The 16,161-nt window shown below is 35.9% G+C and overlaps 2 protein-coding genes across 3 annotated transcripts in view; one reads left to right on the forward strand and one right to left on the reverse strand.

The window, feature by feature from the left end:
• The window catches only part of efcab6 (EF-hand calcium binding domain 6), a 113,956-nt gene extending 104,172 nt beyond the window's left edge, over positions 1–9,784 (forward strand). Inside the window, exons 28-32 of the mRNA XM_063059688.1 lie at positions 897–1,106; positions 3,883–4,051; positions 6,200–6,384; positions 7,903–8,052; positions 9,271–9,784. Of these exons, the coding sequence (XP_062915758.1) occupies positions 897–1,106; positions 3,883–4,051; positions 6,200–6,384; positions 7,903–8,052; positions 9,271–9,390 (834 nt within the window). The 3' untranslated portion in view covers positions 9,391–9,784. The remainder of the gene's footprint in view (positions 1–896; positions 1,107–3,882; positions 4,052–6,199; positions 6,385–7,902; positions 8,053–9,270) is intronic.
• A 2,326-nt stretch (positions 9,785–12,110) lies between these two features.
• Positions 12,111–16,161, reverse strand: part of scube1 (signal peptide, CUB domain, EGF-like 1) — a 273,608-nt gene continuing 269,557 nt past the window's right edge. For both annotated transcript variants that reach the window (XM_063058118.1, XM_063058117.1), the window contains 2 exons: positions 13,974–14,053; positions 12,111–13,865 (listed from right to left, as the gene is read on the reverse strand). In XM_063058118.1, the coding sequence (XP_062914188.1) occupies positions 13,713–13,865; positions 13,974–14,053 (233 nt within the window). In that variant the 3' untranslated portion in view covers positions 12,111–13,712. The remainder of the gene's footprint in view (positions 13,866–13,973; positions 14,054–16,161) is intronic.

Consider the following 16,161-nt stretch of genomic DNA (forward strand, 5'->3'; position numbering starts at 1 on the left):
ATTCAAATCAACATGATTTGCATTATGCAACTTAAAATGAAGAGGATTAATTAGGTTTTTTTCCCTACATCTTCCTTTTGATTTCTGAAAGATTCAATCATGGAAAGTTAAGATAGTCTGCCACTGGAGTTAAAAAACTGTCTTTTTTTCGGCAAAGGGTAATACAAATGTTGCATTCTACTGCAGTTTAAGATGCCTGATCTTAATAGGTGAGCACTTAAATGACAATGAGAAGGACCTAGAAAGAGTAGAAAATAAATCCCATCTCGAAGAAATGATGATACAGGACTTAATTGACCAACTGGTAAAGGAAGCCATTGAAATAAAACTAGAGGCAAAGAACTTCAACAAAGATGAAGATCTTGCTCTGAAGTAAGAACTGGAATTCGATTGTAAACAAGATGGGAGAGTGGAAACCTGAATGGATAAGGACTAACCAATCAGGAGGGATGAACTATGGGAGTATAAATACCACCAGACTAGATATACTCAGGCATCATCCCTGATGAGGATGGCAAGAGTCTGTCATCAAAACATTGGTTATAATCAATATTTGTACCCAGCTGGAAGCCTGAGAAAAGTTTATTTGTCATATATGCCAGGAAAGCACTAGATCCGTTTTTCACATTTTGATGAAGTTTTATTTTTTCAGAATTATGGATGTTAGCACTGTTAATGTAAACACAAAGTTCAGTGTTTCTTCAGCTATAGTAATAAAATACAAATATATAAGAAATAACCTTTTCAAAGCAATTCACTTATTTCCATATTTAAACAAGTAAAAATTTGAATAGAATATATTCAGACTTTCAGTTCTGCAGGTATATTGCATTTCATTGGGAGGGGGGAATAAGTTTTGATATGGTGTATTGTTTACAGTTGACTTTCTTTTTCAGTTTGAAAACCTGTGGAATCAATTACCGGTCAATGATTATGGGAATCTGGAATATCACAAATTTTTGAAGCAGTTCACTGGTCAGGAGTTACTTGACATGAACAGTAGTCGAGCAGCGTCACGAACCAAACTGTCAACGTCTAGAAGCACAAGTAGATCTTCAAGTTCTCAGAGTCATAAAACAGCATCTGCCATTCTGGGCAATGAAAAGGTATTGGCTACTAAAAGCTCCCAGTTAGAAATGCTGCATGATATAACACACGACAGAATAATATTATTATAGCATTAATTTGTCCAGACAAATTACTAGCATTTTCACAAATTGATATATCGCCATCAGTACAGGTGCCCCACAAGGCTGTGTGCTTAACCCCCTGCTCTACTTACTTTATACTTATGACTGTGAGGCTAAGCACAGCTACCATGCCATATTCAAGTTTTCTGATGACATTGCTGTTGTTGGTCATATCAATGGTGGTGATAAGTCAGCTTACAGGAGGAAGATTGAAAATCTGGGTGAATGGTACCATTACAACATCCTCTCACTCAATGTCAGCAAGATCAAGGATTATTGTCTACCAGAGGAGAAAACTAGAGGTCCATGAGCCAGTCTACACTGGGGTATCAGAGGTGGAGAGAGTCAGCAACTTTTAATTCCTCGGTTTCGCCGCGGATTGTCACCTTGTCGTGGTGGGGAGGCTTGTGTGGTCCTTTTATCCCGAGATCGATGCCATCTGGAGCTATGCTCCTGGTAGGGTCACCCCATGGCGGTAAGGTCGAGGGTGAGGACCCTGACAAAGAACAATCTAACCAATACCTCAACGGTGGAACAGGCAGACGAAGTTACTTCGAATTCAACAGCTGTGAAGGCGGATGAAGGCTGCAACAAATCCATCAGCTCCAATCGTCGTAGTTTCCATGCCATTGGAATCAGTTGGTTGATTTGTGAAGTATCGTGTGCTTCTTGGAGTGCAACGTCAAGTACATGTTAAACAAATACATGCACAGGCATCTTCGCTCTGTGGGCCACCTCTTCAGAATGAAGACCATCATCCTCGACCTCGAGGGATAGCCACGATGATGATGAATTCCTTGGTGTTATTATTTTAGAGGATCTGTCCTGAATCCAGCAGATAAGTGCTATTACAAAGAAAGTATGGCAGTGCCTCTACTCTCTTAAAAAGTTTGATAAACTTCTATAGGTGTGCATTAGAGAGTAAACTGACAGGTTGTATCATGGCCTGGTATGAAAACACCAATGCCCTTGAATGGAAAAGCGTACAGAAAGCAGGGGATTCAGCCCAGTCCATTCACAGGTATAGTCCTCCCCACCATTGAGAACATCCACAAGGAGAACTGTCTCGGAAAAGTAGCATCCATCATTAAGGGCCACCATCCAGGCCATACTCTATTCCTGCTGCTCACATCAGGAAGGAGGTACAGGAACCTTAGGACCCACATCACCAGTTTCAGGAAATGTTATTACACCTCTACCATCAGGCTCTTCAACAGACGGGATAACTTTACTCAACTTAACTCACCCCAACATTGAACTGTTCCCATGATCTATGGGTTCATTTTCAAGGACTCTTCATCTCATGTTCTCATTATTTTTTGCTTATTTATTTATCATTATTATTTTTTCTTTTTGTATTTGCACACTTTGTTGTCTTTTGCAGATTGGATATTTGACTGTTTTGTGTGTGGTTTTTCATTTATTCTGTTGTGTTTCTTTATATTTATTGTGAATGCCTGCAAGAAAATTAATCTTAGGGTTGTATATGGTGACATATACAGTATATACTTTGATATTAAATTTACTTTGAACTTTGAGGGCTTGAGTTACAAGGAGAGAGTCTTTAGGCTGGAACTTCTATTTTCCTAGAGTGTAGGAGATAAGGTGTGACCTTCTCATGAGGGGAGTAGATAAAGGTATTGCCAGGTTTTCCCAGTGCAGAGGTATCTAAAACTATAGAACATACATTTAAGATGGGGTGGAGGGAGAATTTAAAAGGGAATGAGGAGCAACTTTTTTGCATGGGGGTAAGTGTGTATATGGAATAAATGAGCTGCCAAAGGAAGTTACAATTACAATGTTTAAAAGTCATTTGGATAGGTACTTGGATTGGAAAAGCCATTACATGCCAAATGGAGGCAAATTAGACTAGCTCAGATAGACCTGTTGGTCAGCATGGACAAATTGGGCTAAAGAACCTACATCTGTGCTGATTAACTCTATGACTCTACACTGTTACTTTACTACCACCTGTGGGCTATTACTCTTGTCTGAAAAATGCCTAATTAGTTCACCACAGAGTGATTGCATTTTCAGCATTTTTCTGTATTTGCAGTTACCATTTGATATAAAACTGGAGAAAAAAATTCCAGAATTGCTGATATGAAATATTTGTAGTTCAACCATTAGACTAAAAGTAATTAATAACAATTTAGCAAATGTGATAAATTTGCTTTGTTAATCTTCCTGCAAATCTTTGTAGCACTTTCAGAAAGCTGGCTTAGTTTCTTCCAGCCTCCTGGATTTTTAACTTATTCCTGGTAACTTGGTTTGCTATGGGGTTTATGATCTGTTGGTGTAGAACCAAAGAGTGAGCTCCTCATTATCTGAACCTGATGATTAGTACTGTTACTGAATGTTAATTCCCGAGTCCACTTACTGAACAAAGAAATTCTCAGAATTACAGAGAAACTACTTAGTTTTGGTAATTAATGGAAAAACACAGCCACTGTTAAGTATTTTAATAACTATGACTGATTTTAAGTGGCCTTGATGCTGCTTAGATGCCTAATATATGAATAGTTTACCAGCGATGTTGCACACGCTTCAGAAGGATTTCTCTTGTATGATATGGTACCTTAAAATGTTTTGGCAGAACTTTTATTTGTCAAGTGCTTGGTTTGTTTAATGGTTTCATAAGACAATGATAACCACCACCCCATCCACTCATTTTTTCCTTTGTGATATCCAGCCAATGGAGTTCTCACAACAATCGGCCTCCTTAGCATCATCAATGAACTGTGAGGCAATTGAGCAGAGGCTGAAGAAAGATATTAAACATTTCTGGAAGGAGATACAAAAAGAATGCATCGAAAAAGACACTGAGAAACAGGGTGAAATTGAAGCTACTGCTTTTCAGGGTATGCCAATCTTTCTAAAAAAAAAATGTTCCTTTAGTGTTCAGAATACTAATACTTTACTTGCACTATCCACTCTGTAGTGTGGGCATTAGTTTGATGATATCAAGCTTTATCCAATTATTGAAATGACTGACACACAATATGCAACTGTAGCGGGTGAGAACAGTCTAGATTGACCAAGTGCTCAGTAAAATAGGCATAAATGTAGTGCAAGTAAAGACAATCTTTCTATTTTGGATGAAGAAGATAATTTGAATGAAGAACTTTGCAATTTGAAATCTGATGAATATTTCTTTGTTTCTGAAAGCCTTTTTATAAATATTCTTGCTTGATTTATCCTAAAATTCCAAATAAGTAAATTTTAAGATATTAGGAAATGCTTATTGTTAGAATAAGTTGAAGTTACACAATTTTAATCATTGAGTCACTGTCTGTTAATGTTCCAGTGTTTTCCATTAAGAACTGGGTAAAGGATTTGTACTTATTCGCTGTTTTCTTGATTTGCAAATTTACCATGAAAGGAAAACCTAAATATCACTCTCATAATCACCATCTAAGACCAAGTCTTACCATCTCCTGATTGAACTATGTACTACAGGTATGTGGTCATGACAATAGGGTACAACCACCTCTGGTAATTATTCCCAGGTATGCTTGTACCTATCGGAAGATAGCCAAAGGCATCAGTTGCCCAATTGCCTCTCTTCCAATTGACCAATTCATCCAGCAAAATCAAGAGTTCATCTTAGGACAGTGTCACTGTGGAATCTTCTGGCCCTTGAGTTGATGAAATACCGCTACTACAATAAACTAAGACGCAGCAGATAAGAGCCAATGCATCTAGGTTGGAGGAAAGCGGAGTAGCAAATCCTTACCTTGTAAATCCTTGCATAACCAAAGATAAGAGCTTATGTGGACCATCTTATGGTTTGGCTGTACATACCTGTACTTGGAACTGGATGTAATTTCTTTATTCCTGTGCTTAAATACACTGAGCTATTCATCCTGATAATGTAGTTTTAGTTTAGGTTGAAGGTATGCATGCAAATTCAATTTTTACAGGGTTTATGGGGCTGATTAGAATTATATTGGAAGAACAATATTGGGAACAATTTTCCCATTTAAATGGCTCTTCAAATTACCTTCAAATATTTCCATTAATCTGCATGATCCTTGGGGCAGTTGTGGATGGAGAATAAATATTAGTGTTTTCTATAATCTTTCAGTGTGGAAAAATATCTAATAAAATAGAGCAAAGAAAATCATAGCTTAATTCACCACAAGCTACAAGCTACATAATTTGTTTATGATGAAGCTAGGAAGCTATTATTTTAGACTTGATAATTCTGTACATTTTTCATTAACCAAGAATAGGAGAAAAACTAGCGCTCTGATCTTTTCATGTTACACTAAGCACTTCCAGAGCAGAGATGCAGCCAAGAGCGTGATGTAGAGAAAGGCTGCATGAATAAACAACAATTCTGTGATGAACTCTATTTTTGATTGCTTTTAGGAGCAATTTTTTGTTGTCCAATTCAAAATTTACTTCAGAGCAACACTTTTGTAATTTTTGATAGCAAGTATTTGGCTAACCTTTGTTTTAATTATGGAGAACAATACAATAGTAGTTGAGTTATTTGACTAATGATCAGAGCCCTGGCCCATTGATTCAGAACCAGGAAACCGAATCCCAGTACAGCAAATAGGAATTTAAATTCAAATTTTTAAATGAATAAAAAATTTGTCTCAATTATAGTACCAGAAAACTGCTCAAAATCTACTGTTCATAAACGTCCTTCAGGGGAAAAATCTGGTCATTACCCAGTCCAGCCTATATCTGCCTCCTGCCACCCCAAGTATAGATTCATTCTTAAATGAAATCAAATAAATGACATACTGTGTTGAATTTTGTTCTTATTTCATATTTCCAGCACCTGCAATTTTTTTTGTCATTGACTCTTGACTACTTCCTCAATTTACGAACAATTTGGGATAGACGATGAATACCAGCTCTGCCCACAGACAGATCAATAAGCAAAAAAAAATGTCTTCAAGTTATATTGTGGGTAGCTGGCCTCACAGTATGTGTCTGTGTAAACTGTTTATGAGAAACAAAATAAAATTAGCAATATCTCTTCAATCTTCTAGCTGTAATGAAAAAGTTCTGCATACCTATTAAACCAGAGGAGTTTCAGCAGTTGGCCAAAAAGTATGAAACTAAGAGTGTGGGTCATTTTGCATACAATGAATTTCTTCAGCACCTCATCTTATCACTGGGGAAACTGGACACAAATCCACTGCAGAGAATGAGGATCCCACATCCAAAGATCCCGGTATGTACAATACAGGTTGAGAAGCACAATGATTAAGTAAGAAGACTGCCCCCCAGAGGCCTGGAATGTTGATCGAAACCATGAGCTTGAATCCCACCACCATCATAAAAAGCAGGGAATTAAATTTAAGAGCTTTGGAATGAAATACTTGAATCAATAATATTGCCCACAAAACAGTTGATTTGCTGTAGAAACACGTTTGAATCAATAAAGGAAATCAGTTATCCTAATACATTTGGGACTGCAGACCAATTAATGTGGCTGATAGTGAAATCACTCAGTATCCTCTCAGTGCATAGTGCAGTTAACAATGGACTGTAAAATGCGCACAATGTGTGTGTGTGTGGGGGGGGGAGGGGAGTGAGTGGGGGACTTGAATAGTAACAAATAGTACAGTTTGTCTTACTGTGGAGGAAATTCTATTCTACATATTGTTTAATCCGTTTTGCCATAAAGTTTTGCTCTTTTTTGTCTATGAAAAAAATCATGATTGACAAAATTTTGGTGCAGGAGATACTTTCTGCATTTTCCAAGTCTCATTATTTGGCTGGTTTTAAGAGAGGAGCAGGATATGTTAGGTGCTTCTGACTAACTCTTACAGGTCTCCTTCTTGAGGGAAACTTTGAGAGCAAATGTTAGTACGAATATTTTTAAGATGCAGATGCTAACTTCAGATCATAGGTGAAGTGACTGAGAAACAATTTGCTTACTAGAAACCCAATTTAATGTAGTAAGTAAAAACTTGTATCTTTAACATTTGAGATCTTTTGGTGTGAATTAAAGTAAAAATGAATGTATTTTTAACTTCTGACTGTTGGGCAGATGGTCATCTTTCATGTTGTCTAGGCTCAGTTAATAGTTTTTCATCAATGTACACTTTGTACAAGAAATTTATAAATTAGTTCTTTCCTTAGTACCAGTTATAACCAAGACTACATTTTAATAGCAGATCTACAGTTGGTGGATCTGTACCTTATGAAGGCAAAAAATGATGGTAGAAAAACAAAGCTGTAACAATTACTTTTTCATGTAATGTGTAAAGTCTCTTAATATAATGGAACAATGGGAGTATAATTTTTCTTTTAATTTATTCTAATTATGCCAAGGACAATCTTTTTGCCACTTTTGTACTACAGAAACCACATTCATCACATTGCAATCATACAGTGAATAAGGCTACCATAATAAGCATTCTGTCAAGTCTAACTATTTGATTTGTTCATTTCCTCTACCATATGTCTGTCCAAAGCAAAAATAGGGAAGGAAGTGAAATGTTAGAGTGCCCACCATCTGCCCTCTGTTTTTCTTTTCAGATTTATAAAAACTATTCAGTCACTAGAGTAAAAATAAATTGTCAACTTGCAAGGTGAGCAGAGACTTGCCACAGCATTTGAACTTTGTTTCTCCTCAGATGTACTATAGCACTTTATTATTTTACATCCTCGTGCCAGCTTTCATACAGTTTTTCTTTCACTCTCAAACTCTTGTATTTTATCACAATGTACTTCTCCCTTACAGATGAGCCCCGGAATGCAACATGAGACACTTACTCAATTAATGATGCGGATTCAGCCATGCATCACAAAATGTTGGAAGCTTATGCGTCGAACTTTTAAAGCCTATGATGAGACGGGGAGTGGCTACCTCTCACTTTTTCTGTTTCGACAGGTTAGAACCCTGGCTTTTGTCAATCCAAAAGTTTTACATGAAGATTGACATTCATAATTTTTTTTAATGAAGTTGGTTGCTGTCAATATTTTAGGGAGTTCTGGTGTACAGGCCAATTAGGTAGACTGTCATACTGAAAATTTCATGAATTCTTCAAAGCCGGACATATAATAAACTCTAATTTTTGAGCGAACAGAAAAATTAAAGATTTGCACATGAGATTAAGGAAGCAACTGCATAAAAGATTAAAGAGCTACAGAGGTTGTAAAGAAATAGTTACAGCTTAGTGCACACTTGAAAATTTATAGAGGCTATATAACAAATCAAAAGCTAGATGTTTTTGCGAAGAAAGCAGCAATTTCACCAATGTGCAGAAATTCAGTAATATGGCAGTCCCACACTTGACGGCATATGATTGTTATTTCCAATTCCGCTGTGCTCGGATACCAGACTTCTCAATTTTCCTGTAGTTCTTCTAGCAGTTGTGCTGGGAAACCCACCAACTGAATTTCTGCAGTTAGGTCTGGCACCTACCTGTTCAGTAACTCCATTCATTTTAATGGAACTGATTAACCGTGAGGAAGATTTTTTTTAAAGAGTTTTTACTTTAGGAAAAAAATAATATTTCGGGTAGTCCCTTGGGGTTTTGTTTAATTGTTCAAATAAAAGAAATGAAACATGCCATGTAAGTTCACCAAGGCTTTTTCAGCACCTACTGAGCCCACAGCATTGAAGAACATGGGCTGCACGTATAAGAAACAACCTAGCTTTTCTTTGAGTTAAACACAATGCTGAATTGATAACATGATCACTTTTTTTTAAATGTCACCCAATGCAATTCTCAGAGCTACCTAAATAACAGGGCTGTAAGAAAACCTTCACTGTGCACACTGCAGTGGTTCAAGGTAATTGGAGACAGTATATAAATGCCTTTTGGGACCCAAAATCGGTGGATGAAATATAATAAAAAGTTAGATTTTTTTAATGCAGCAAATGATCCCTTGTTGGTTGCCCTAGAACAAGGCAGTGACATAATGGTATCCAGGGAGAAATAGAAACAGTTGCTATAAAACTCAAAGAGCTGCTTTGAAATAGTTTAACATCTTGAAATAAACAAAAGAATCTATGGTACACTAAGATAGATGAAACTCATTTTTCGTGATGTAATTTTCACAGATGTCCATTTGGATCTCTTAACTGTATTGTTGTGTTGTATAGGTCCTGCAGCAGTATGGTATTAAACTATCTGAGGAGGAATTTTACTACCTGTCGTCCTATTATGACAAGCATCTACAAGGAACAATCTCATATAATGAATTCCTGCATGTATTCCTCTGAATACTCTGTTTCTACGTTCATTTTGTATTTTTAAAGAGAAATATGACAACTATTTTCTAATGGTAAAGGTATTTTCTAAACTATCAACTGTATAGTTATTTTAGACCAGTTACATCATAAACTTTTCAAAGTTTGGGCATTATATTTTAGAAGCATCCTATTTTTTTAAAATCTCCTATTGCTATTGATTGAAAATGAATAAAAGGCAAAGTAATGTTACAAGAACCCCACTGATTTATCCAGTCACATAAATCTATATTTAATAATAATGTATTATTATTGTAATGCATTACAAAAGTAAATTTTTGAGGAATTCATCAGTTACAAAATGTCACTGGCAGAAACAGTTGAAAACATTTCCCAGTTATGTAACATGAAAATAAACCATCTTGAGATTGACAAAATTATATGTGATGATGGGGTAATTATTCCATGGTCCTGACCTTTGACGGTGTAGTCCCATCCAAAGAAATACTGGCTCTGAATGTGTTGTCACCATTTCTAGGTATTTGTGAAAGCATATGTGGTACTTTGCTTTTTTGGCTTTTGCCATATGATGCAAAATTAGCCTCCGTAGTAACTATTACACTACTTCATCTATTGACTATTTTCAGCATTTTATATTTTCAGTTCTTTTGCCTCAGTAGTTATGTTTTTCTGCTTTCTCTGATGAGCCAGTATATTTTAGTGGAATTAGCAAGTTAAACCAAATACAGCCTAAGCGGGCATGTTTCTTGGACTGAAAGCTGGGAAAACTGTACAAGTTTGTTTTGGCCCTTTGGACTCCACATCAGCATCAGCCTTCAGCAATTTTGCTGAGGGAGTGAGGCTAAGTTCCACTGTCAGGGCCAAAAAATTACTTGTTCAGAGTTCATAGCACTAACCAGATTATCCAGGTATCCCATTGTCATGGTTCTTTCATTTCCATAAAATCAAAATAGAAAATTAAGTTTGTTTTATCTATTTTAACCCAAGGAACAAAATTTCCATTAAAATTCTATCTACTTGATAAATCTTTGAAATTGTTAGTCCTAGGAAAGAGAATTTATGAAGTAAATGTCCTTTTTCACACTGCACATGAAGACACCAAGTACAGGTCCTTCCCAGGTTATGGCAGGGTTGTGTTCCTCCAAGTCACTTGTAACCCTAACTCTTTGTACTGTGTAAATGTAGCCTGGCAGAAGATACCTACAGCCGCACAGCAGCCAACAAGTCCATTTTGAGATCTCATTCATATATACTGGCTCCATGTAAGTTGGGTGATCAGAAGCTGGGGATTTAATTCAAAGAAAAAGTAAAGCAAAATAATTTTAAGAGGTTGAATGAGTACTACGCCCTCTGGTGGAAATCCATCATCTTGAAAAAAATCTTTTATAACTCATATCAGCAATTTTGGAGATAAGACCATAAGACATAGGAGCAGAATTAGGCCATTTGACCCATTTCATCATCGCTGATCCATTTTCCTCTCAGCCCCAATCTCTTGCCTTCTCCTTGGATCCCTTCATGCCCTGACCAATCAAGATGTCAATACAGATCAGGCATTAAATTCGCTCACTGAACCTGTACCTAGTGCAAGTGCTAGAAATCCCAATAAAAAGCTTTCAAAGCCATTCACAATTCCTCAGTCAAACAATTAAAACCTGCGTGCAGCAAAATTGAATGACAGTCTTGGAGTGATAAGTGGTAAATTTGCCTGCCAGTAGTGATCACCTCTCACTAGTGAAGGTATCAACATTTCCTTTATACTTATCGTCAACTTAAGTGCCCACTATTTGACCTGCTGTAATAGCCAAGGCATTTACATGGATGTTCAATAATCATGTAGACCAATACAGCAACTCAGATTTCTCAACAGTCCATGTACACTACTTGCTGTTTATTTCTCTCTTGCACTATTTATTTATTTACGTTATAATTTGACTACGAGTAATTTGCTTTGCCTGCACTGTACTGCTGCCACAAAACAAGATTCTGAGTAGACTAGACTTTCAAGACAGCCATCTCATTCTCAATTTACTTAATCTTCCACATTTTTGTTGCTCACCTTTGTTATTTATGCCCGTCTTCTCTCAGCTGCACTTTAGTTCATTTACAGGTTTGTCACTTGGAAATGTATCACAAAGTGTGAGGACAAGAACACAGTGCATTTGCCTGTTTGGACACAGCTACAGTGACACCAAAACACTCAGGCTTGAGCATCTGCCATCAGCAAACAAAGCTTTCAATGTGTATCACTGCACAGGATCCAATGGTGAGGAAATAGCTATAATTCCTGTTGGTTTCTGTGATGCAATTAGATAAATGGAGGAAAAGTTTAGATCCTATACACTGGAAAAACTGAGGTAAGGGGATTGACATGCACTTAGGCATTAGAATATGTAACCATTTGGAAGACGGGGTTGCAGATAAATAAGCAAAATGAACAGTTTTCCCACTCTGTGATGAGATGGTACATGGATTTGATAGTAGGAGTTCTCAGACTAAATCCTGTAATTCACATCACTGCCTGCATATGATGTATGAGTTTGCTTATTTTATATCAGAAATCTAATTATAAAGGTGTACAATGAATTACAGTAAAACTAGGCAATTCGATATGTTCCAATGCCACTTTTAACTTAAAGATGTAGTTCTACTTAACTATAGGCTAAGTTACAAATAGGATCAGTATACCATCCAGCAGTATTCCAACCAAAACTCACTCACCTTCATTTTTAAGTAATCTTTGAAGTTTATTATGAAAATGATTAAACAGACAAAATCCTTTATGTGCCTGCTTTAGAGGTCTAAGTTGGAAAATAAAACTAAATAGAGAGAGAAAACAAGGTAATTCAAGAAAAATGTGCAGAGTAAAAGGTTACATTTACAACACTTTACAGTGATAAAACTGGCGGTATTAACAAAACTGTGTGGCTCCCTTACTGCAAGTCTATGACCGTTGCCATTTATATAAAGTAACAAAATCTTATTGCAGTTTATACAGTTTGTATTTTAACTTCTTTCTATCTACTTTGGTAAATATTAACTTAATTTCATATGGAAAACAAAATGCCAACATTTGTACATAATTTACACATTGGTAATAAAGCTTATAAAGCAGCATCTACAGGTTTTTTATGCTTAGGTAAAGTATCAATCAGACCAGTAACCTAAGAATAGGAGAAATAACACAAGAATCTGTAAAACACTTCCAGTTCTGTACAGATAATGAAACTTCAGACCAACAGGAAGACCTGCCTATTCCAGTTAGTAAATCAGCCAGTAGCTTTGCTACCATTACATCAACTAAATCAGTAGCATAAATACAAAGATAATGCATTGGTTTTTAAGACAAAAACGGGATGTTCCCAATTAATATCACCTATGCAGATAAAAACAACCAATATGGCTATACCACGAAGAGCTGAGACTGCCTATGCTGATTTTCTTTATAAAGGAAAGGGTTACCAATCATTAAAACACAACATTCTGTATGGAGCATTTTATCTTACTGGAACATACTTGGAAACATTTTTCTCCTCCACTCCCTCCCTCCCCCGCCCCCCAAAGAAATGATAGAAGTGTTAAAATTCGGTATTCAGTTTGCAAAATGTCCTTTTAAAAAAGGCTTTTCTGTAGCAAAGAAATAAAATTAATTTTTTTTGACCAATCAGAATGAGAGACTAGAATGACTGTCCAATTCTGTTTCATCTCTGAAGTATAGTCAAGTGTTTATACAAGTCAAATAGTACTTTTAGACCTAAGGAGAAAACAATTTAGATTTTTTACTAAATTGATTCAAATACAACATTCAAGTGCAATTAAAATTCCAAATATTAGTTATAACTTTTCCTTTATTTCTATTGCATCTTTTTTTATATACTTTTGCAGGTAGTTGCCAATTTTTGCTACTTTCCAACATGCTGGAAGAGTTTTTGTTCTACTGGATCTATATTTTCCCTGTAGAGGAGATTAAAAATGAAATTATGTCAATAGTCATTTTCTATTAAAATGAAATGTTCTTTGAACATATAACAAAGGTGACCACCTGTAGTGCACACGTTTACAGCCAAAGCCAAATGCACATAAGGCTTCCCGAGTTCTTTCTGCTTTCAAAAGAATATCAACCCAAAGCAGGATAATTGCTTGTATATTTCAGCACATTTGAGAATATGTTCTTCAATAAGGAAGAATGGAAAAGATCTTTAAAATCAAAAGAGGACAATTAAACAGAAGCTTGAATTGTAATGAGAAAGTAGGACACCGGTGTTGAAGGAAGGGATGTCTCCTTTTTTCCAGATTGCAATATAACAGCATGTTAAAGATCTTTAGCAGCAAACCTACTTGTAAGGCCTCAGAAACCTGGAAACTTTGGACCGCAGCAACTTTATAAATGATCTGGGGAACATTTCTTTTGACTCTTGTGCTGTATACTTGAAATAATTTTGAGGATGTGCCAATACATCAAAGAGTGCTTTGATCAACTTCTTGTCCTATGTTAAAAAAAAACAAAGTTCATAATTGAAAATTTTCTTCAGCATGGGCATATACATATTGTATTTGTAAATACTTATGTCAATTTTTCTTCTTAATAAACTTACTTTAAGAATTTCTTGATGATTCTCAGAAGCATACAAACGGCCGTCTCTGACAATATCTTCTATGAGCTGTTGGTAGTCCTCTAACCAAGAAAAAAGGATTAAGTAGCAACTTACTACTTCAATTCTGATAAATGTTCTTTGGTAGTTTTCATTTGGCAGCAAGGTTTTGAAATATTCTAATTATCTTATTAAATTGCGTGGGCTTTTCGTTAAATATAACCTTGTAGTTTGCTGATACTAGTTAACTCTGTGTACACAGCAAGTGAATAGAGGGTCTTTTATGTACAATTAGCTTAGTGCAATATGGGTAAAATCCAATGGTACATTATATATATTATATCTGATATATGTGTTGGTGCGTAGCCAAGTGGTTAAGGCATTGGTCTAGTGATCTGAAGGTCGCTAGTTCAAGCCTCAGCTGAGGCAGCGTGTTGTGTCCTTGAGCAAGGCACTTAACCACACATTGCTCTGCAATGACACCGGTGCCAAGCTATATTGGCCCTAGTGCCCTTCCCATGGACAATATCAGTGGCATGGAGAGGGGAGACGCAGCATGGGCAACTGCCATACAACCTTGCCCAGGCCTGCGCCCTAGAAACTTTCCAAGGCGCAAATCCATGACTGATGGACGCCTAAAATATCTGATATATGTATTATATATATAATGCATCTGCTGTATCATAAAGTAGCTTGTACACCACGGTGGAATATAAAACTACTTAGTCAGTGAGAATAAAAACAATCACTGAATAGATAGTTGCCATGTCATTTACCTTCAATTTAAATACTTTATAAGACCATGTCCTTTCCCTGTATCTTAAACTTTTGCTAATCTGGGCAAAGTATTACACTGTATCTTAAATATTTTAAATTTATGCAAACTATTTAAAATTTGATGTTACAGATGTACATTCAAAGGATGTTTCTTAATATTTTGCAGCACTATGGTGCTGTGGATAAAATAGTTTCAAACTCCATTTGAAGAGAGAAGTTATCTTGAGATCTAAGAAGTTCTATCTTATCTTTTCCCTTTAATAGTTTTAACATCTACTCCCATGCCTCTACTGAGATAGATATTAGAGCAGATGACAAAACAGATTCTGCAGGAGGATATTCTGAAAGATGTTTGACTTGTCTGTCAGAGGTATCAAAAACACCATTAGCTCAAATGCACCTTTTAAATATGTATTGTAATCAAATTCACTGCAGGCTCAGATTGGCATTCTTCAAGATCAACTTAATTTCCAGTTTTTACTCTTGTATTCAAATGTGTTTGCAATTAAAGTAAATATACCATTTGCTTTCCTAACTACTTGAAGTTCCTGCAGGTTAACTTTCAGTGGGTTGTTACAAAGACACTCGTATGCCTCTGCGCGCCAATAACATTCCACCTTTCACAGTAAAGATTTCCTCTTTATAATTTTTCTACCAATGTAGTTTAAACCTAACTTTTTTCACATTATAATCCATCTGCCATGTCCTTTTCATTTACTTTATCTTAAGTATGGTCTAAGTGGTCTGTTATTTCTTCGTTAATAATAGTTCCACATTTTCCCTAGTATTGATATCTGGCTAATTTAGTCTGAAAGTTCCCTGTTCTCACAATCCTTCATTTCATAAATTGAGCAGATGAATTTACTATGTTCCAGTACATAGACATCTGTACAACTTTGAAAGACAGTACTTGTGCATCTACAACAGCCAATGAACCCTCCCTCAAAAACCTAAGCAGTAGATCACCAGGATCGGGAATCCACTGCCCTATACTCTGAATAATTTCTCCAATAATTTTAAACTAAAGTTTAAGGGAGGAGAATATTGTAGACCTGAGAAGAGCCGCAAATAGAGTGGTGTAGATCACCATGATTGTAAATAATTTTATTGAATAAAATAATAATATTGTTCTAAAGCAATATTTAGAACAAATTGTAATGCAGAAATTACCTCCATTTGATTTTGTTTGATAATATTAGGAAACCTTTCTCTTTTTGTGATTTTTTTTCCAAATAAATATTCACTGACTGTAAGCCATTCTATTGCAAACATAGTAGTTGCTTAGAAGCTTTGTATGAGATTCATTGCATTGCATTGTCTCATAGTTTGAAGAATGGCAAATAGTTTGGGGAATATATTTAAAATGAATGGTTTAAAAAGGGAATGTTGTTAAAGCAGAAAATATACTTATTTA

This window comes from Mobula hypostoma, chromosome 9, assembly GCF_963921235.1.
Source record: "Mobula hypostoma chromosome 9, sMobHyp1.1, whole genome shotgun sequence".
Lineage (NCBI taxonomy): Eukaryota > Metazoa > Chordata > Chondrichthyes > Myliobatiformes > Myliobatidae > Mobula > Mobula hypostoma.